Source organism: Orcinus orca, chromosome 5 (assembly GCF_937001465.1).
Source record: "Orcinus orca chromosome 5, mOrcOrc1.1, whole genome shotgun sequence".
NCBI lineage: Eukaryota > Metazoa > Chordata > Mammalia > Artiodactyla > Delphinidae > Orcinus > Orcinus orca.
The window spans coordinates 91,059,996-91,078,647 of record NC_064563.1 but is presented as its reverse complement, the minus strand read 5'-3'; the positions used below and the strand labels follow the sequence as shown (position 1 = coordinate 91,078,647).

The window sequence follows — 18,652 nt, the reverse complement described above, 5'->3', positions numbered from 1 at the left end:
GCCGTAGACCGCCGCTGGCCGCGCTGTGCTCCCTTTGTGGACATCAATCATCAGTCAAAGAGTGAAAAGATATCCCCTGACTCATACTTGAAAGTCTCCTATTTGTGTGGATTAACTGAACAATACATTTTGTAGCTGCTGTAGTTACCTCGATAGCATTTGTGAAACAGTTTCTGATGTTCAACTCATTTTCTACTTTACGCTTTTGTCTTTTTACGCATGGTTTTTCTCCTTAGAATGCCCCTAAACATCTCTGTGTCTTGTTTATCGATGCTTATATTCTAGCCCTTGTGTTCCAGTTTTGTTTTTTTTAACATCTTTATTGGAGTATAATTGCTTTACAATGGTGCGTTAGTCTCTGCTTTATAACAAAGTGAATCAGCTGTATATATACATATATCCCCATATCTCCTCCCTCTTGCCTCTCCCTCCCATCCTCCCTATCCCACCCCTCTAGGTGGTCACAAAGCACCGAGCTGATCTCCCTGTGCTATGCGGCTGCTTCTCACTAGCTATCTATTTTACATTTGGTAGTGTATATATGTCCATGCCACTCTCTCACTTCGTCCCAGCTTACCCTTCCTGTGTTCCAGTTTTAACGCCAGCATACCATGAAAAAGATTTTTCATGAAGGAAGTCCATCTCAACCAGAGGGAAGCCTCCTCTTGTACGTTTCCACCTTCCCCTCATCTTTATGTGACACCACTCCGCTCCCAATCGAGGTCTGCCCCTCTGGGCCAGGCACTGGGCAAGTTGAGGCAAGGAGGGACGGTCTGGCAGAGGAGAACCCCCTGGTGTGAGGGGGCCTGAAAACTGGGATGGGCAGGACGTGTGTTTGCTCTAGACAGGTTAATATCATGGCACCCCTCACACTGTCACTTAAAGAATATGTATTCGTGATTTATAGAGAAATGTTGAGGTGAAATTTTACATCTTTGAAAACTCCGCATTAGGTTATCTCCTCTCCCAGTTCTCTCTCCTCAGCCCTGCTGCCCTAGGATTCCCTCCTTCTCTCCCCTTCTCCTCCTGGCCTCTCAAGCTCCCTCCCCTTTCTCGGCAGATCAGTTTAGGTCCTTCCAAGCTTCTGTCTGCAGACTTGCACACCCGCACCCACTGCTTAATACTGCTGCAAGTATGTCAAAAGCCATTAACGCCAGAGATGAATATTTCATTTGTGCCGAGCAAACAAAAGATACCACACTTACCAGGATTCTCTCTGCATGAACTGAAAATGACTTTTTTATCCTTATCACATGTTCATATTTAAGATAAAGAGTTTACTATGTGCCTTAAAGAGATCTCTCTCTCTCTCTCTTTTTTTTTTAAACATCCTGCCCATTTTGTAAGGAGTCGCTGGTGAAAACCTACATCAACTGGCACCAAGTTTGCAGATTATCCCAGTGATACTTTTACATCCCTTGTTGATGGGTCCCTTCAGCCACCACTGTGATACTGTGCCCCTCAACATAGCTCTCCCTGGAAGCCCACGGTGCTGCCAGAGCTGCTGTCACCAGGCAGGAAGATGCCGGGGAGGGAGAGGAGCTGGTGACAGCCTCTTCGGGAAGTGAGAGCCAAGCAGCAGGGCATTTGGAGTCCAGCTGGACCCATGCTCTCTGAAGGGCCAGAGAGGTGTCCCTGTATATTCCCTGTCACCATTTGAGTCTGAGAGTGAGTAGTGGTCTCTCCAAACCTTAGAAGAATATCCTGACTTCTTGTTCAAATGATCTTGAGTGGGAATGTTTTGATTGCCTTAGTTTTAGAACTTTCGAAAAAAAAATTTTTTAATTTCTTAAAAATCACAGGTTCATTAAAATGCAAACACTTTTAGTGAGACAGTGGGTTTGAGGGCCCAAACCTCACTTTTAAGCTCATCTTCTAAGAAATACTTTTGAAAGATTTCTTAGAAATTATATGAAGATAGAATCTTCTGGGCTCTGTGTAAATCAAGGCATAAAATCCTCTTATTTTTTCAGAAAAATTCAACCCTTTAAAATGGATTAATACATCACCAGGCTATCTCCCAGAACTCTCCAAGGTGGATGGACAGTATGAGGAAGAGCTGTTGTTCAGCTAGACCTCTCAGTTTCTGCTCCCAACTCCACCTGAGGGCTGTTCTCTCTTCTTTTCCTCCTTTGGAGATGGGAGAACATTACTGTCTTTCTTTGGCTTGAACACTTATCTTTTCTCTCTCTTTATAAAGCCTGATACTGCTCTCTCTTCTGCTGTTTGCACTGACCATCATTTGATCTAGTTGACCCTTTATTCCAGCCCAGACACCTTCTGGTTATCTGAATGACCTAGCTTCATTAAGATAGAGTGTAAGCAAGATTTTTGGTCTTTTGTGTTTGGGCATCTTTAATATCCTCTCACTGTAGTTTTTGCAGCTCAGATCTTATTCATTTTCCCAGAATAATTTTTTGCTATGTATATTTTACATGAATTTAGAAAAATAAATTGGACATTCAGTACCATTTTATGCAGCGTCAGCTCCACTGGGTAACTGGCAAAACGGCTGCACCTGTTTTCTTGCAAGCTGCCTGCATTATTCTGGCCTCACCTGGTATGAGGCCAGAATATGAAATTACAAATATGAAATATGAAATTACAAGAATATGAAATTACAAATCATATGACCTAAAGTTCAAACTGAGATAAAATAAACAAGCCCTAACTGAACACATTGACTATTCCTAACAGAAAATGCATGCACATTCAGTATATGTTTTAAGACCTAGCCTGCAATGAGCCGGACCATCTTAATTTTGACAGCAGTAGTATGATGAAGTGCTGATAAAAATCTGGAGTTTAGATGGCTCTTTTAAAAATAAGCTCAAAATAATAATTGTCTTTAAAAGAAATTTTGCAGAATGATGATTATGTCTATTAGAACATCTTTATTTTTATTAGTAAAAATACTTCTGTGAAATAGTGAATTTTTTTCAATCCTTTTAAATATACTTTTCCAAGTAAATGAAGCATTTTTTTTTTCCTTCTGAATATAAGTTTTATCTGGATTTCATTTCAGACAGACCACTCTAGTGTCAACATATACACATCGACGTGCACATAAATGCTTTGGCAACTGAGAGACATTAGTTCCAAACACCTCTATAGGTATCCCTACTATGAAGTTTTGCTATTTAAACATTTGCTATAACAACTTATAATAAGATTTGTTTTACCTGGAATTCACTTCCTGAATGAAAAATATCTCATAGCAAATTCACACGTGTGGGCTAGCAAAAACATTCAAGTTGCAGGTACATCCAGGCCAGGAGATGGAGAAATGTGTCACACCCATGGCCCAGCTGCTCTCTCAATAGGCTCAATTGTACATTAGTGCTCTCAACTTGCCACATTACTGAGTAGAAATGTCGTCTAAGAAAGCGAAAAGGCTTTGAATAAAATCCGTGAACCCAAGAGGCCCGAAAAGCCCATACTTGCAAAGAAAAAACAAAGTGATAAAGAATGTTGAGGGAGATGATCTGACATAAAGCGGTCATGCTCACGTCCTTAAGAACTGTGCACTAGTGTTTTAAATGTGCAAAAAATACAGAAAACAACTTCTGAAAGTATGACTTCAGAATACTGAAGAAAGCTTCAGGAAGACTCTGGTGTTTGGTGTTTTAATGCTTTCTATTATAGAAAGATTTGTTGTGGATGGTTATATAAGTGTTTGAGTGTTTTACTGGTATTTATTAAAACTGATAGGGTTTTTTGAAGAGTTGGGGAAGTATTACTGTTTCTTTCCATTTCAAATAATGCATTATAGGTTTTCCTTCTCCAAAAATCAGCTAACCAACATGCCTTTAGCGATAGATTGGATTTGGTTTTTTTGTGTTTGTTTTTCTATAGAAATCACTTGTGGATGTCTAATTCTATGATGTTAAAAGTAAAAAGTTCAAGAATATCCTTGGAACTTTCTCTCCCATATTTTCAAATTGCGTCGTAGTCACTGAATTTATTTATTCCTGTTATTGACACAGGAGCAGACTAGAGATTGTTTATAATTATACTTTTAGTGCCAATTTATACTTAGCCTACATAATACTGTGATTTTAATTTATTCCTTTTGATGTTAATTCTGGATGAAACCTAAAATAAATCCCTTAAGCTGCAAACTTCCTTTTTCTCAGTTAACTGCCACAGCAGATCCCTGAATATGAATGTTTAATGAGGTTTCACAACATTATTTAAAAACTAGAATTATTTGTTTCTCAGGTTGTGTCATTCAAGTAGAAGATAACACAAATTCCTTAATAATGAAATAATACTAATAATATGAGTTCATTCTGTTGGCCAAGGACTCTTCTGAATGCTTACCTAAGTGAATCACTTAACCTTCACCACAAACCACTGATGTTGGTACTATTGTTGTCCCCTGTTGACAGGTGAGAAACTGAGGCACAGCATTTCAGTCACTTAGCTAGTAAGCAGTGCAGCCAGGAGTATGTATCTAGGTAGCCTGGCACCAGACGCCATGCTCTTAACCATTGTGGGAACTCTCCATGTAGCTTATCCGGAGCTACAGTGTTTCATCAAGCCAGGGCTCAGGACTTACCATTGGTAAATCTCTTCTTGCTAAACTGGCATCTTGTACACTACAACTCTGGGTCCTTCAGGGCTATGTAGGTGGAGAAATGACTTGCTGGGCCTGGAGAAGCCTGGTAGGAATATTTAAAAATTAACTGGCTCTCAACCCGTTAGTGTTCTAGGGGCAGGGGATGAGAACAGAACCCTCCAATATCGACTCACCTTATGGATGGTGTCCAGTGGGAAACAGTCACTGGTGGCATTGACAGACATGCCAGTTAAGGATAAAAGAGGTGCAGGGTCAGAGATCCAACCCAGACACGTCAGCTGTCCATTTGGCTACCAGGGAGCTCAGTCTGGAGTGATATTTCTCAGCCTTTTTTCCTCTGTGGCCAAACTAAGGAGTCTTTTTAGCTATTTCTATGCCACTCCTTCTCACTATCCCCACCTCCGCAGTGATGAAATTTTAATACCACAGATACACTGTATGGTATATCTGTTTAGGTACTCTCTTTATACCTTGAACATAAAAAGAGTAAGATTTTTTCATTCCCCCAAGAACCAATTTTTTGTTCCCTTGGGGCGGAGTCACCCAGTTGAGAATACGTGGCCTAGAGGCGCCAATACATTGAATGGTGTGAGTAAACACAGGTTGGGAGGGTGGCCTTCAGTGAACAGACTTGGAGGGGTTAATGGGCTTCAAGGTTAAAGGGCCCACCAAGGGCAGGGTGGTACCTGAGGGAAGTGAGAAGAAGAGATTTTCTTAAATCTATGAGGTCAGGCGTTCTTTTTTTAAAAAAAAATAATTTTATTTAATATTGGAGCAGAGTTGATTTACAATGTTGTGTTAGTTTCAGGTGTACAGCAAAGTGATTCAGTTATACATATACATGTTTCTATTCTTTATCAAATCCTTTTCCCAGTTAGGTTATCACAGAATATTGAGTGACTTCGTTTCTTTATGTTCTCTCTTATCCCTGAAACAGAGATACAAATTGACCTTTAAATGAAAGTTTTGAAACCCCTGGATGGAATTAATTGCCCCTACTTTCTGGCATGTATTTCTGTTAAACCACTGGTTGCAGGATGGGGTTTGGGTCTCCTCTGCTAGGCAGTGAGTCCCGAGGAGGATTCCAGCCTCCGCCTGTATGTAGCATCAGGCCTAGCACTGTGCCTGTCACACCGTGCTGTCAGTGGACATTTCCAGGGATACAGGGTTTTCCTTGGGAGCCTGTTTCCCTCAAGTCCTGCTTCGACAAGTGGAGGTCAGGTGTTCTTTGACCTGGGTCACCATCCCCACCTCCCCGGATGCCACCCAGAGGTGTGATAAAGAAGATTTTCTCTTTCTAATATTCTTCACTTAACTCTTGTCTCATTCTTCCCTCGTGGCTCTACGTATAGTCACCTCATAATCTGAAATGCCATTGTGTTGTGATGACGTGTATCACTTCAGGGTGTGTGATTTGAATTCTCTTAGTTTTATTTAGAGACCAGCTTCCCAAGAAGCTTGCTTTAAACTCTTTTTAATTGAGTTCAGAAAAATGGCTACTGTTCCAAATTGCAAGAAATGGGTAATGAAAGTGCCTTAACTAAAAACTGTTGTGTGCTCACTTGAGGTCTCCTAACTCCCAAATAGCAAACCTAAGAAAGAGTCAAGCAGCAATTGGCGTTCCAGATAAGGAGCCAACTGGCTGTCCCCAGTCCTCACAAAGCAGCTCATTTTCTCCTACTTGGTCCCTTCGATTATCTTGTAACCTAATGCTGCCTAGGAGGAAATACCCCTAACACTGGATAGACATCCTGCTAACCTTTTCTCATTCAAATATCTCTTTCCTTGTGATTTTGCTGCCTCAGAGACTTGATTCTGAACTCTGTGACCCAGTGCACGTCTGAAATGCTCTAATTAAACTTACAGATCCTCATCTAATTACTTACTAGAAGGCAGGATAAAGAAGCAAGGTGCCCCAATATTTTTCTTCTCTACAAAGAAGTGGTGATTATTCAGCTGGTCAAAGAGCAGGAGGCATTCCTAGAACACAAAGGATGGTAAAGAGAGCTTCTGCCCAGATATGGGAAAGGCAGTGCACCAGATTATTATTTGAAGATTTGAAAGTAGTAGAAGATGAACCAGAGAAATTGATCCCCGGAAGTCAGAGAGCTTGTCAGCAAAGGATCATCTTACATTTATGGCAGTGAATGTCAAGCCTGGGTGTCTGATAGAATCACCTGGCGAGCTTTTCAAGTTTTTTATTCTCAACTCCCACTCCAGAGAGATTCTGACTCCATGGGTCTTGGGTGGGCTCTTGGGCACTGGTGTTTTTTAAAAGCTCCCCCAGGGGATTCTGATGTGCATTCAAGGTTGACAATTACTGCTTTAGATTACAAAATGCTTTCACATACATTATCCAGGGTTTTGTATACATAAAGAGAGGAAATAGAGACATTTTAATGCCTTTTGATTGTATAAAGAAACAGGAAGAGACAAGAGTGGTAATTGTGAAAATGAAAGGATTGCAGAAAAAACAGTTTTCAAAAATTGGAAGAGGGCTTCCCTGGTGGCGCAGTGGTTGAGAGTCCACCTGCCGATGCAGGGGACACGGGTTCGTGCCCCGTTCCGGGAAGATCCCACATGCTGCGGAGCGGCTGGGCCCGTGAGCCATGGCCGCTGAGCCTGCGCGTCCGGAGCCTGTGCTCCGCAACGGGAGAGGCCACAACAGTGAGAGGCCCGCGTACCGCCAAAAAAAAAAAAAAAAAAAAATTGGAGGGAAAAAACCTTACTTTTGTAGGGCTAAAATTAGGGATGATATCAATCCATGGAGTGTAGAACATTAAGGAGAGGCCTGTATGTCCATATTTCCTGCTCTGTATGGAATATTCTTGAGATGACAACAAAAGTTCCCTACCCAGAAAAGTCTGAAAATAGTCATCCAATATTTGATGACTATTATTTTCTAAAACCTTATTTAGTCCACTCTATAAAAGAGAAATATTAGAGAAGTAGAACATTTGTTATTAGGCAAAAAGTTTGTTAAAAAATATCACGTTAATATTTCCATGTGCATTCTGGGCTTGTGCACACAATCTGCATGTAGAGACAGACGAGTGCCTCAACGGTGATCCTTACAGCTTCTGGATGGTTATAATGAATAATTCTGCAGGTAACAGTGGCAAGTAACAACCTTGGCTGTAGCTAAAGGATGAAGTGGAGCCAACTCTGGGCTCTCAGATTAGGGGGAACAGAAGTCAAGTCACAATGAGGCAGAAGAAAGTAAGTTGTGATCAGAAAGGAGGATATTGCATTTTGTGATTTTAGAAGTGGGCGATGACAAAGCTTAGGCTGTGACCAAGAGAGTGAGTGACAGCTACTGTCAACAAAGTAGAGGCTAAGCTGTCATCTCCATGTCAACCAATAAGATGGAGATGGAGAGGAACAGTGCTTCAGGTACAGGAAAGAAAATCTTCCAGACCCTAAGTATTTAAGATAAGGAATTTCAGTTCATCACCCCTTCTTCCCTCTAGTTTCCAGCTAACAGAGAATGACTTATAATAACAATAACAATAGTTCAGCGCTTAGTATGTATCAGCATTGTTCCAGGCACTTTGCATGCATTCCAATGTTCACAACAATTTTTGTGACAATCGATACTATCATGCCCATTTTACAGATTAAAAAACTGAGACATAGGGTAGGCAGCTTGCCCAATATGGGTTATAAACGCTGGTAGACAGAGTTGGGGTAAGAGCCTATTTTATGGAAGCTGTCAGCAAAAGTAAGTGCATAGAGTCCAGGAAGGGGCCTGGTGAGGGCTGAGACTGAAATAATACATTGGAGCGGTATTGAGGAGAGTCCTAAACCCCAGTGTCCAGAGTTTGAACCTGATCTGTATCTTGAGATGATTGACTTTCCAATATGAACAAATTGGAGAGAGGCTGGACTGAAAGGACAAGTTAGGGTTGTTTTGGTCCTGATTAAAGGACTGGTAATGAGGAGGGTGGCAGGTGAAGGTTAAAGGAAGAGACATGTTTGATGTCTGTTGTAAAAGTCAAATGCAAAGATTTAGTACCTGGTTGGATGAAGTGGGTGAGGGAGAGGGAAGAATTTAATTAGTATCCGAGGTTTCAAGTCTGAGTAACTGAGCAGAACTTCAAGAGAGGCACTTTGTAGCGGTGAGAGGGACAGCATGAGTAGCTGGACTTTGAAAATCTGTAATTTGTTGTGTCAGCAGGCAGGCGTGGATGGAAGACCACAGGAGAAGTCGGAAACATAAATTTGGAACTTAGAAGAGTCTGAGCTAGAAATGAAACTTTTGGTGTCGTCTGCATAATGGTGCTGTGGTAAAAACTTGGGAAGTGGATGAAATCTCTGAGGGTGGGAGAAGGAAGGAATAAAGACCCTTGGAAAACGTTTAAACTGGGGAACAAGAAGGAGGGAGAGGAGCCAGCAAAGGAGGCCAAAGGAGAGAGGTAACAGGATAGGAACACCCAAAAGTGTGCATCGTGGATCACAAGGGAGTGGAAGGTTCCAGAAAAGGGCTGACTTAGCAGACCCTCAGAGAGGCTAAGAAGAATAAAGCCACTTGGAGTTGTTGATTCCAAGGTTATAAGGATCAAAAGTAGCAATAGAAAGATAGGAGGTGGCCTCCAACTGGAAGGAGGGAGTAGATCAGGGGAGACAAAGGCCACACGACTGGCCTCTTTTTCAAGAATTCAACAACTGGGAAGAAAGAGAAGACAGTCACTTGAAGGGGTAAGGCGTGTAATGGAAAGTGCTTTGTTTTGTTCTTAAGATAAAGAGGACCACTTAAATCTATTTTAGACAGTGATAAAAGAGCCATGGAGAGGATGAGTGAAGATGCACAGGCGCTCCCAGGTAGTAGCAGCAAAAACACTTCCCGTGGCAGAAATCACAGCAGGGTGAGGTTCTAAACTATTTTCTAACCTTATCATAAAACAAGCCAGAACTCATGGAGCAGAGATCCCTACCAACTCCACACAGCAGTTCTCTTCGAGAACAAGGCAAGGACCAACGGAGCAGGGGTTTTTCCACCTCTTCTGGGGGAAATGTGTGAATTTAACCCATACATCCCAGGGCAGAGGGGGAGAAGTAGCCCTAAAGACAATCTTTAAAGAGTGAAATAACTTCTTTCAGGTGGAGGGAGAAGAGGAAACTTTGATAATAAATCTGGAGTGCAAAATATTAGGATTTTCTTTTTATAAGTATTATTTGCACATCGTATAACTTGTAAATATTCTGGTGAGGGTTGGGGCATTTTTATCCAGTTTTTTGAAAAAGAAATAGTTAAATGCACTTAAGTACCTGAATGTTATTCTCTCACTCTATGTGAGTGAGGCCAAACACTTCCTGGAAAAAAGTAAGTAGAAAGGCAAAAAGATTGACAGTGGTTCATGAGTGAGTGCTGGCTTTGACTGCTGGAGGCCTCGGTAGGACAACTGCTGTAAACCAGTCAGCAAATGGCCTGTTCCCTTGTCCTGTCTCTTCCTATCAAGGGGACGGAAGTGGGCAGTGCTGGGCACCCAGAATGGAAAAGGGAGGAAAGAGAGAAAGAGGGATTCCCGGTTCCCAGGGAACGTGCACACCCTCCCTCTTCTGTGGGATGGGCTGGGTACCCTGTGTATTCAGAAATGGTCCCTGGGGGCCCATCGCTGTCACAGTGCCGCAGAATCCTCAGACACAGAGAAAAGCCTCAGAGGTTGTTAGCATATCTCCCTCTGGACATGAAACTGGACTCAGCACCAACAAGAGAATACCAGAGAGGATTTGCTCTCCTCCATGCTTGGGTAATGCCTATTCCCTGATACCCAAAGAAGAATTAAGTATTATGCGGAACTCACACTATATTACACACTCAATCCCGAACAGCTGGGCTGCTGATAAAATCTAAAAAGAAGAGAGAACTGGCTGTTCTCCATCTATACATAATGTATTCGTAATAAATCTCTTGATGAGGAGGTATGAAGATCTCCTATTTCTGTGCAGCCCAAGGAAGCAGAACATTCGGCAAGTACCCAGTGAGTCTCATTAGCAGAGACAACCGGTATGGAAGCTCCAGGGGGACTTGCCCCACATTTCTATTACTAACGGCAATTTTTTTTTTTTTTACCTTAAATATGCTAGTAATTCTCTTGCTTGCAAAATTCATTTTGCCTAAGGATTGATAACTATGCTTTTTCTTAATAGTTACTGAATACCCTCCATGTTGTAGAGACTACATAAAAATAAAGCATCGCTTGCCACCTTTTTTTTTTTTTTGCTTTATTTCTGAGAGGATAGAACAGTAAAGCCATTCCCAGAATGATTTATTTTCAAGAAAATGGAAATAATAAAACATGAAACAGTAGAGTTGTGTAAAATCCTATATTATGTATGAAATGCCTACTCTACAATTTAGTAAAAAGGATAACTGGTGACAGTCAAGAGTATTCTATATGAATATAAGAATTTTGATTCTGGTGTGGGTGGTAGTGATTAAGAACAAGGTTGGTAGTGTCAGAACATGACACTTTCCTCCTAGGTTTTGCTTGCAAAGTGCAGCCGCCTGTGTGGAGCCCCCCAGGGTCAGGGCCAGTCACCAAGCCAACCAAATAATAATGGTTGACACCAGATAGAAACCAATGACAAAACAAAAGATATTTGTTAAAGATAATTTTTACTTAAGTTACTGCTGAAATATTTTCTCACTATAGTTAGAAATGTGTCTCTCGTGGTCACTTAGACTTTATAACAATAAGATCATCTCAGTGTCTAGGAGGATCCCTACCCTCTTTAAGGAAGAGAAATACAACATGCATTTGATCATTTAATAGCAGATTTGGCTTATTCAAAAAGAGGGACGTGGGCTTCCCTGGTGGCGCAGTGGTGAGAGTCCGCCTGCCGATGCAGGGGACATGGGTTCGTGCCCCGGTCTGGGAAGATGCCACGTGCTGCGGAGCAACTGGGCCCGTGAGCCATGGCTGCTGAGCCTGCGCGTCCGGAGTCTGTGCTCCGCAACGGGAGAGGCCATAACAGTGAGAGAGGCCCGCGTACCGCAAAAAAAAAAAAAAAAAGGTATTTATTAATTAATCAATACCTTATACCAGCAATGTATGAAATTATAGTTTTACCACAGGCTTGACAAGCTGCTAATAAGACTATGTTACTCTTATTTGTGTTTATTTCATCCCTAGCAAGCTTGAAAATTTTTGCAAGTATTTGTTCACAATATTCTGCTTGTGTGCTTGGTTCTAAATTTTTGTTGTTGTTTTCTTATCAATTGGATTATCTGTCCCAGCTCCAGTCTCAACCCCTCTCCTCACATTTATTGCTTCGTATAGGCTCCCATGATTCATTCAGTTACTGGGTAGACGAAAAGTCCCCAGTGGGGCCTGACCAAACCCCAGCTATCAAACGCCTCGCCAGGATCTCCTTGGTAAAGAAGCTCATGAAGAAATGGTCTGTGACTCAGAACCTGACATTCCGAGAACAGCTGGACGCTGGGATCCGCTACTTCGACCTGCGTGTGTCTTCCAAGCCAGGGGATGCCGACCAGGAAATCTACTTCATTCACGGGCTTTTTGGCATCAGGGTCTGGGATGGGCTGATGGAGATTGACTCGTTCCTCACACAGCACCCCCAAGAGATTGTCTTCCTGGATTTCAACCACTTCTATGCCATGGACGAGGCCCATCACAAACGCCTGATTCTCCGGATCCAGGAGGCCTTTGGGAACAAGCTGTGCTCAGCCTGCAGTGTGGAGAGTATGACGCTCCAGACGCTGTGGGAGAAGAAGAGCCAGGTAGGAGGGAACAGAGATTAGCTTCCAAGGGCAACAACGGAACTCTTTCTGCTTTTTCTGTGTCACCAGCTCTAAGGCAGCTCACTCCAGGGCTCTTGGGTCAGAAGGCATAGATGGTTTGGGATGATAAAGATCTGCACACCAGTTCATGGGCTCTAAGACGGCTCCAAGGGCTCCCCTGGGCACAGCTGAACTGGGATTAACTTGTTTGGCAACGGCCTGGCCAGAACCAGCCCCAGGCAGAGTTGTGAAATAGGACCAGTTGGCCATTACCATTTTTCTGTCTCCCATTGTATCTGTTTTCACACTCCTAGTTCCCCTTAGGGATCATCTGTCCCATCCTGTCTTCAACTCAATATCAGATAATCCCTGCCAAATATTGTTTGATAGCATTAGCTGACAAAGGCACGTGAAGTGATTCGTCTCAGAGGTGTTAGTTAACATTTTGAAAGGCCATCTCCACAGAGTTTGGGTCAGCGGGGAAGACAGTTAAGGAAGAACCCGCAAAGAGATCAAGGCTAGAGGAGCATCCCTAAGTTGAGAAGAGCCCCAAACCCAGACCCAGGAAGGACAGACTCAGGAAAAGGAGCGCGGGCCTCAGATATATTCTGTTCTGGTCCCAGAGGATGGTGGGTAGTGAGAGAGGAGAGCTTCAGGAATGGTCAGCCTCCAATTTAGACTCTCTTTAGAAAAGAAAAAGCAAAAAAGTACCTTTCATTCACAGTTGCTCCCTTACTCATAGATGCATTAACCAAAGCATCTTAAAGAGGCAGTGATTTTTGAACTGAGGGAAGAGCTTTTAATTAGAAAGCAATTAAAGATTATTCCTTTGCAAATGTATGGTGAACACTAAGTATGTGGCGAGCTCCATTCTAAGCACTTGGGATAAATCAGTAAATAAAACAAAGATCCTTGCCCTAATGGAGATTTCATTCAGGTGGACGGAGATAGATCATAGATAATAAACATGATAAATACATTATAGAGAATGTTAGAAGGTAATAAGCAATGGAAAAAGAAAGCCAGGCACAGTAAGGGGGAACCGGGGATCTATGGGTTGGAGGGTTGGTCACAGTTTTAAATGTGTTGATCAGGGTAGCCCTCATTGAAAAGATGACATTTGAGGGAGTGAATCTATTGGGGGAAGAGCTTTCCCAGCAGAGGAACCAGTCAGAGCAGAGCCCCAAAGCAGGAGGGTCCCTGACATGGTTGAGGAAAAGCAGGGGCCACGGGACTGGAGAGCAGAGCAGCGGACGAGGTCAGAGAGATAATGGTTGATCAGGGGGCCCTTGAAGGCACTGAAAGGACTTGGTTTTTACTCTGAGTGAGGAAGGTTCTGGGAGGGTTCTGAGCACAGGGTGTTGTGGCCTGACTTAAGTTTTGATGGTGTCCCTCTGGTTACTAGGAAGAGCCCTGGAAAGACAGAAGGGAAGTACAGAAACCAGTGAGGAGAGTAGTGGGAAGTGGTCAGATTTGGAATCTACCAGAAGTTAGACCTAATAGCGTTTCCTAACTGTTGGGATGTGAGAATTCCAGGATGACTCCCAGGCTCGGCCTTAGTAAACACCAGGAAACAACCAGGGAAACACCAGGTGGTTTTGCACACCCGTGAAAGTGCTGAAGGTCTTTGAATCTACGAAGACTAATGAGTTAACTCTTAGTATCTGTTAAGTTTTTTTTTGTGTGTGTGTGTTAAGTTTTATCTAAGCTATTTTTCTTCACTAAAACTTTTGTAAGTGATATTTTGCCAAATATTTATCACACCTCTCCCCTAAACCTAAGTTTATATCTATTCAGACTCGCAGGTCAAATTTGGAGAGATTTGGGCTTCCCTGGTGGCGCAGTGGTTGGGAGTCCGCCTGCCGATGCAGGGGACACGGGTTCGTGCCCGGTCTGGGAAGATCCCACATGCCGCGGAGCGGCTGGGCCCGTGAGCCATGGCCGCTGAGCCTGCGTGTCTGGAGCCTGTGCTCCGCAACGGGAGAGGCCACGACAGTGAGAGGCCCGCGTACTGCAAAAAAAAAAAAAAAAAATTTGGACAGATTTTTCCCCAGTGGAATCTCTCTCTTACAATGCTAAATAATACTAGTAACAAGAGCAATAACACATTTATTGAGCCTTTACAATGTACTAAGTACAGGGATTAACTCATTTCATCCTCTCAACAACACTATGACATAGGCTGTCATTATTATCCTCATTTTACAGATGAGAAAACTGAGGCAGGGAGCAATTAAGCACCTTGCCCAAGAGAACATTGTCAGTGAGCCACAAGGGCCAGGACTCAGTCACAGGCTGTTGGGCTCTACGAGTTCCCACAGCCTTCAATGCTCTCCCAGGGCTGTTCACACATCTTGGTGATCTTCACAACTAGTGTCTTAGACGATGCTAATAAAAACACTTTCTCCTTATTCAAGAGCCCTATTATCAGAAGGTCTCAGAGGGTTAGCAGAATGGGAGACAGGGAAGATCCGTGAGAGGGCTTTTGAATACGAGGATTCAGGTAAGGTTAAATTTGAGTCCAGCTAAGTTTATAAACAGGTATCTGTTATAGTTTTGTAATTTTATGCACAGATAGTATTCTGGATGGGCTGCCACTTTGCATACTAAATCATTTAGAAATTTGCAAGAGAAACAGGTAATTTCAGGAATAATGAATCATGTGGACAGTGAATTTCTAGCAGAACAGTAAAGATCTGTTATCGTTTTTAAGTATGGGCTAATCTGTGTCATTCAACAACCAATACCCCTAAAATTATGAAGGAAAGAGACTGTGATGATGTGTCAGAAAAAGGGAGCATGTCATCAATTTGAATTCCAGGATTTCCCTGCTCCCCTTCCTTTCCCAGAGGTTTCCCTGCTAAACCTCTTCTTAAAAGCTAAAGAGATCTCCAACAGAGCTCTCAATCATCTGCCCCCTGCTGGGGCAGTGCCATACTGGTGGTTAAACTTTAAATATTCATTATATAATGAACTGCCTTGCATGTAACCCCCAGAGTATTTTATTACTACAGTTTGATAGAAAAAAGTGTACCACCATTCAGTCACATTTCATGTACTCAATATGCAGTTATATCACAGCTCACAGGTATGTATGGGTATATTAGTGGTTATGAGTTTTGAGGGTACAGTGAATTGGAAGATTTCATCTACAACTTGGCAGTATTTAGAATCTTAATGAGAAGGTAAGAATATGTGCCGCTAGTAAACTATAAGACAACTGACATACAATTACAAGGCAAAACTGCCTCAAACGTGCTGTATGAAAAAAAGGGTTTTGTAATCCATCAATTGAAAAATAGTACGTAGTATAAATCTGCATCCCAGGGGCCCCTGTAAAAGAATGATCAAAATAAGAAGAGGTCAATTAAAGAATAATTCTTAAAGGAAATGAGATTTTAAATCTGAGTCTCGAGAGAAAACCTGCATATGAATTGCTGAGCTGGAGGGAAGAATATCTCGGACAGAAAATACAGCAGAGCGAGGTCGGGAGTCAGATGCAAAACACGGGCCCTGGGCAAGACTTACTGCCCCCCAGAATTCTGTAGAATGAGGGCTGGTTTGCTAAGCCAAGCTCCTACCGTAAACAGAAATTCCCCCTATAACCTTTAGGATCAGATTACTTGAGAAGGCTCTTGAGGAAAGCCATAAAGCCCCTTTTGTAGAATGTGTGCTTTTTGCTCGTTCTCCAAGACTGAGTGAAGAACAGCGCTTTCCTTTCATCCCCTGACCCTCTGCTCAGGGGCCAGGCAGCATGGGAAATGGTCTGACAGGCCCTGTCGAAGGATCCCACAGCCTCCCGCCTCGCCCACAGTCCATCTCACAGCCCAGCTTTTCACACTTACAGATGCTGGAGACCCCAGCCTTCCAAACTAGCCAGTTACAACGCCAGCAGGAAATCTTCCCCAATCTCCCAGGCAACCTGCTTACGATGAGCCTGTGATTAACCTCATTAACCCATGTGTTTACCACCAACATCATTAGCGGGCAGTCAGACATTACTCAAAGCCATTAAAAGCAGCAAGAACAACTAGCCTGTTCAGTGCTTTGAGCCTGGTGCTCCCTAGCTCTAGGCCTTTAGGAGCAGTTAGGCTAAACGCACCCCGGAAACAAGACACACATTCAGAGCTCTTGCCCTTGGGTGCCAGGAGAATTATGCTGTCAGGCCAGCTATTCGAGGATTGCGGTCCACGGAGTGTAAATACACACAATGGACATTCCTCCAGGGAAGAATCGCTGGTACCCGGGAGGAGAAAAAACATAGTACTTCCGGAAACCTAAGCATCAGAGCTCTGAATTGGGACAATCGAAATAGCAATTCCCTGTCTCTCTGCTGCCTTCAGAAACTAATTAATGCCGTGGATGTGGCTTGCTAATTATTTACAAAATCACTACCATCCTGAGAGGTCCCACTGGAGACCCATCCAGTACTCGAAGTCTTCCCTGCCTCACATAGCTCACTCCCTCCCTCTCCCAGGAAGGGCAGTTTCATTCAGAGTCAGCACGCGCAACTGAAAACCTACATCCTCCCAAATTCAGTTCAGTGTATTGATCTCAACCCAAGAGCTAAGGGTCAATTTCGTGAGCATAGGAGTCGTAACTTATAGACAGGACTAACCGCTGAGGTTCTCCACCTGGGGTCCAGAGGTTCCCAAGGGGAGTGGGTTAGGGTAGAATTTAAGAAGTCTGTGAATTTGGATGGGAAAAGCACTACATACTGGCTTTTAACCTCTAACTGAAAATCCGTATAACCACTGATTATGTGTGAGCAGTCACCCATGGCAGTGTCGGCAGTGTTGGCAGTGTTGGCAGTGTTGGCAACTCCCTATGACTTTGTCCCCACAGAAACCACAGATATTCATTTAGTGCAGATATCTTGAAATATTGTGTATACTCATCATTTACTCAAAATTATGGAACTTATTAGACTTAAAACAAAATATTTTTAATGAGTTTATTATGACGTGCATACATTAATTAATTTATTACAGATTTACTTATTATGTTGATAGCTATATTTCCATCTCATTGATTTTCTTTGTAATCCTATCTATTTTATTTTAGACATTCATTTAAAACCATCTGAGAGGGGTTCAGGAGTTTACCATACTTCCAAAGGTGTTCATGACCCCCAAAACGTTAAAAACTTCAAGTCAGGCAGATAGCAAGTGCTTAAATCTTTGCTTATTAATTTTTCTAAAAAAATATGTATATAAACATTTTTGAATTTCCACGTGTTTCTGTATTTGTGCGCCTTTCCTCCTAGCAATCCATCAGTGTGAAGCCGGGAGTTAACACTCAGCTTGTTCATGAACTGCCCTCCTTTATTTGTTCTGAACGTTTCAGGTTCTCATCTTCTATCACTGTCCCTTCTACAAGCAATACCCCTTCCTATGGCCTGGAAAGAAGATCCCCGCGCCCTGGGCAAATACCACAAGTGTGCGCAAGCTCATCCTCTTCTTGGAGACCACGCTGAGTGAGCGCTCTCCCCACGGATCCTTCCACGTGTCTCAAGCGATCCTCACGCCCAGAGTGAAGACCATCGCCCGGGGCCTGGTTGGCGGCCTCAAGAACACGCTGGTCCATAGGTAAGAATTTGCTTCCTTTTCACAAGTGAGGGTTTAAAAAAAAAAGTTTTTATCTTGATTCTCTTCTGAATAAACAGCAAACAGCAGTAAAACCATATACCTTGAAGATTTAAAATAACAAAACAAAACCCCAAAAACCTTATATTTGAAAAAGTTGTGTACTTGAGGTGTCTTGCATTAACCGTGGCCAAAGGATCTCTAAACACTCTGTTAAAATGTACATATTATAACATAAATACCCTCTACATTTCAATATGGAGACAAAGCACTTTTGGCCACCACCAGTCCATTCACGTCTGGCTGGAGATGCCATCATATTCCTGCCTCTGCCCTCGAAGCTGGCCCAAGCACTCACTCTCTTAAGAAGCATTAAATGAGACTGCTGTGCCAGGCAGTAGGGATTCAGAGATGACCCTCCCAGGATTTAGGATGTCCCTTCTCCCTTCCTTAGTGACAGTGAGTCCTAAGAAGCAGCTCAGGATGCCACCTACCATGCCATAGCTTCAGATACTTCCTCGGAGCAGAACTGATCCTGACTGTACAATTAGGCAGGAGAAGCTCCAGAAACGTTGTGTTAGATGATGTTCGTTATCCTGGGCACCAATAAATGATAGGGGTCGTCAAGAAAAAGGATGGCTTGTGTCTATGTACATGTATGTGTGTATGCCTATGCCTGTGTATAAAGGGAATGTTATAAATACATTTGGCTAATAGGGCATCCCTCACAATCCAAGCTGA

The 18,652-nt window shown here is 42.8% G+C and overlaps 1 protein-coding gene across 2 annotated transcripts in view; it reads left to right on the top strand.

Annotated features, from left to right (window-relative positions):
* The window catches only part of PLCXD2 (phosphatidylinositol specific phospholipase C X domain containing 2), a 49,523-nt gene that overhangs the window by 17,770 nt on the left and 13,101 nt on the right, over positions 1 to 18,652 (top strand). For both annotated transcript variants that reach the window (XR_007477591.1, XM_004272072.3), the window contains exons 2-3: positions 11,866 to 12,326; positions 17,673 to 17,914. Coding sequence is in view for 1 of the 2 variants with exons in the window: in XM_004272072.3 (XP_004272120.1) it covers positions 11,866 to 12,326; positions 17,673 to 17,914 (703 nt within the window). In the remaining variant the exon portion in view is untranslated. The remainder of the gene's footprint in view (positions 1 to 11,865; positions 12,327 to 17,672; positions 17,915 to 18,652) is intronic.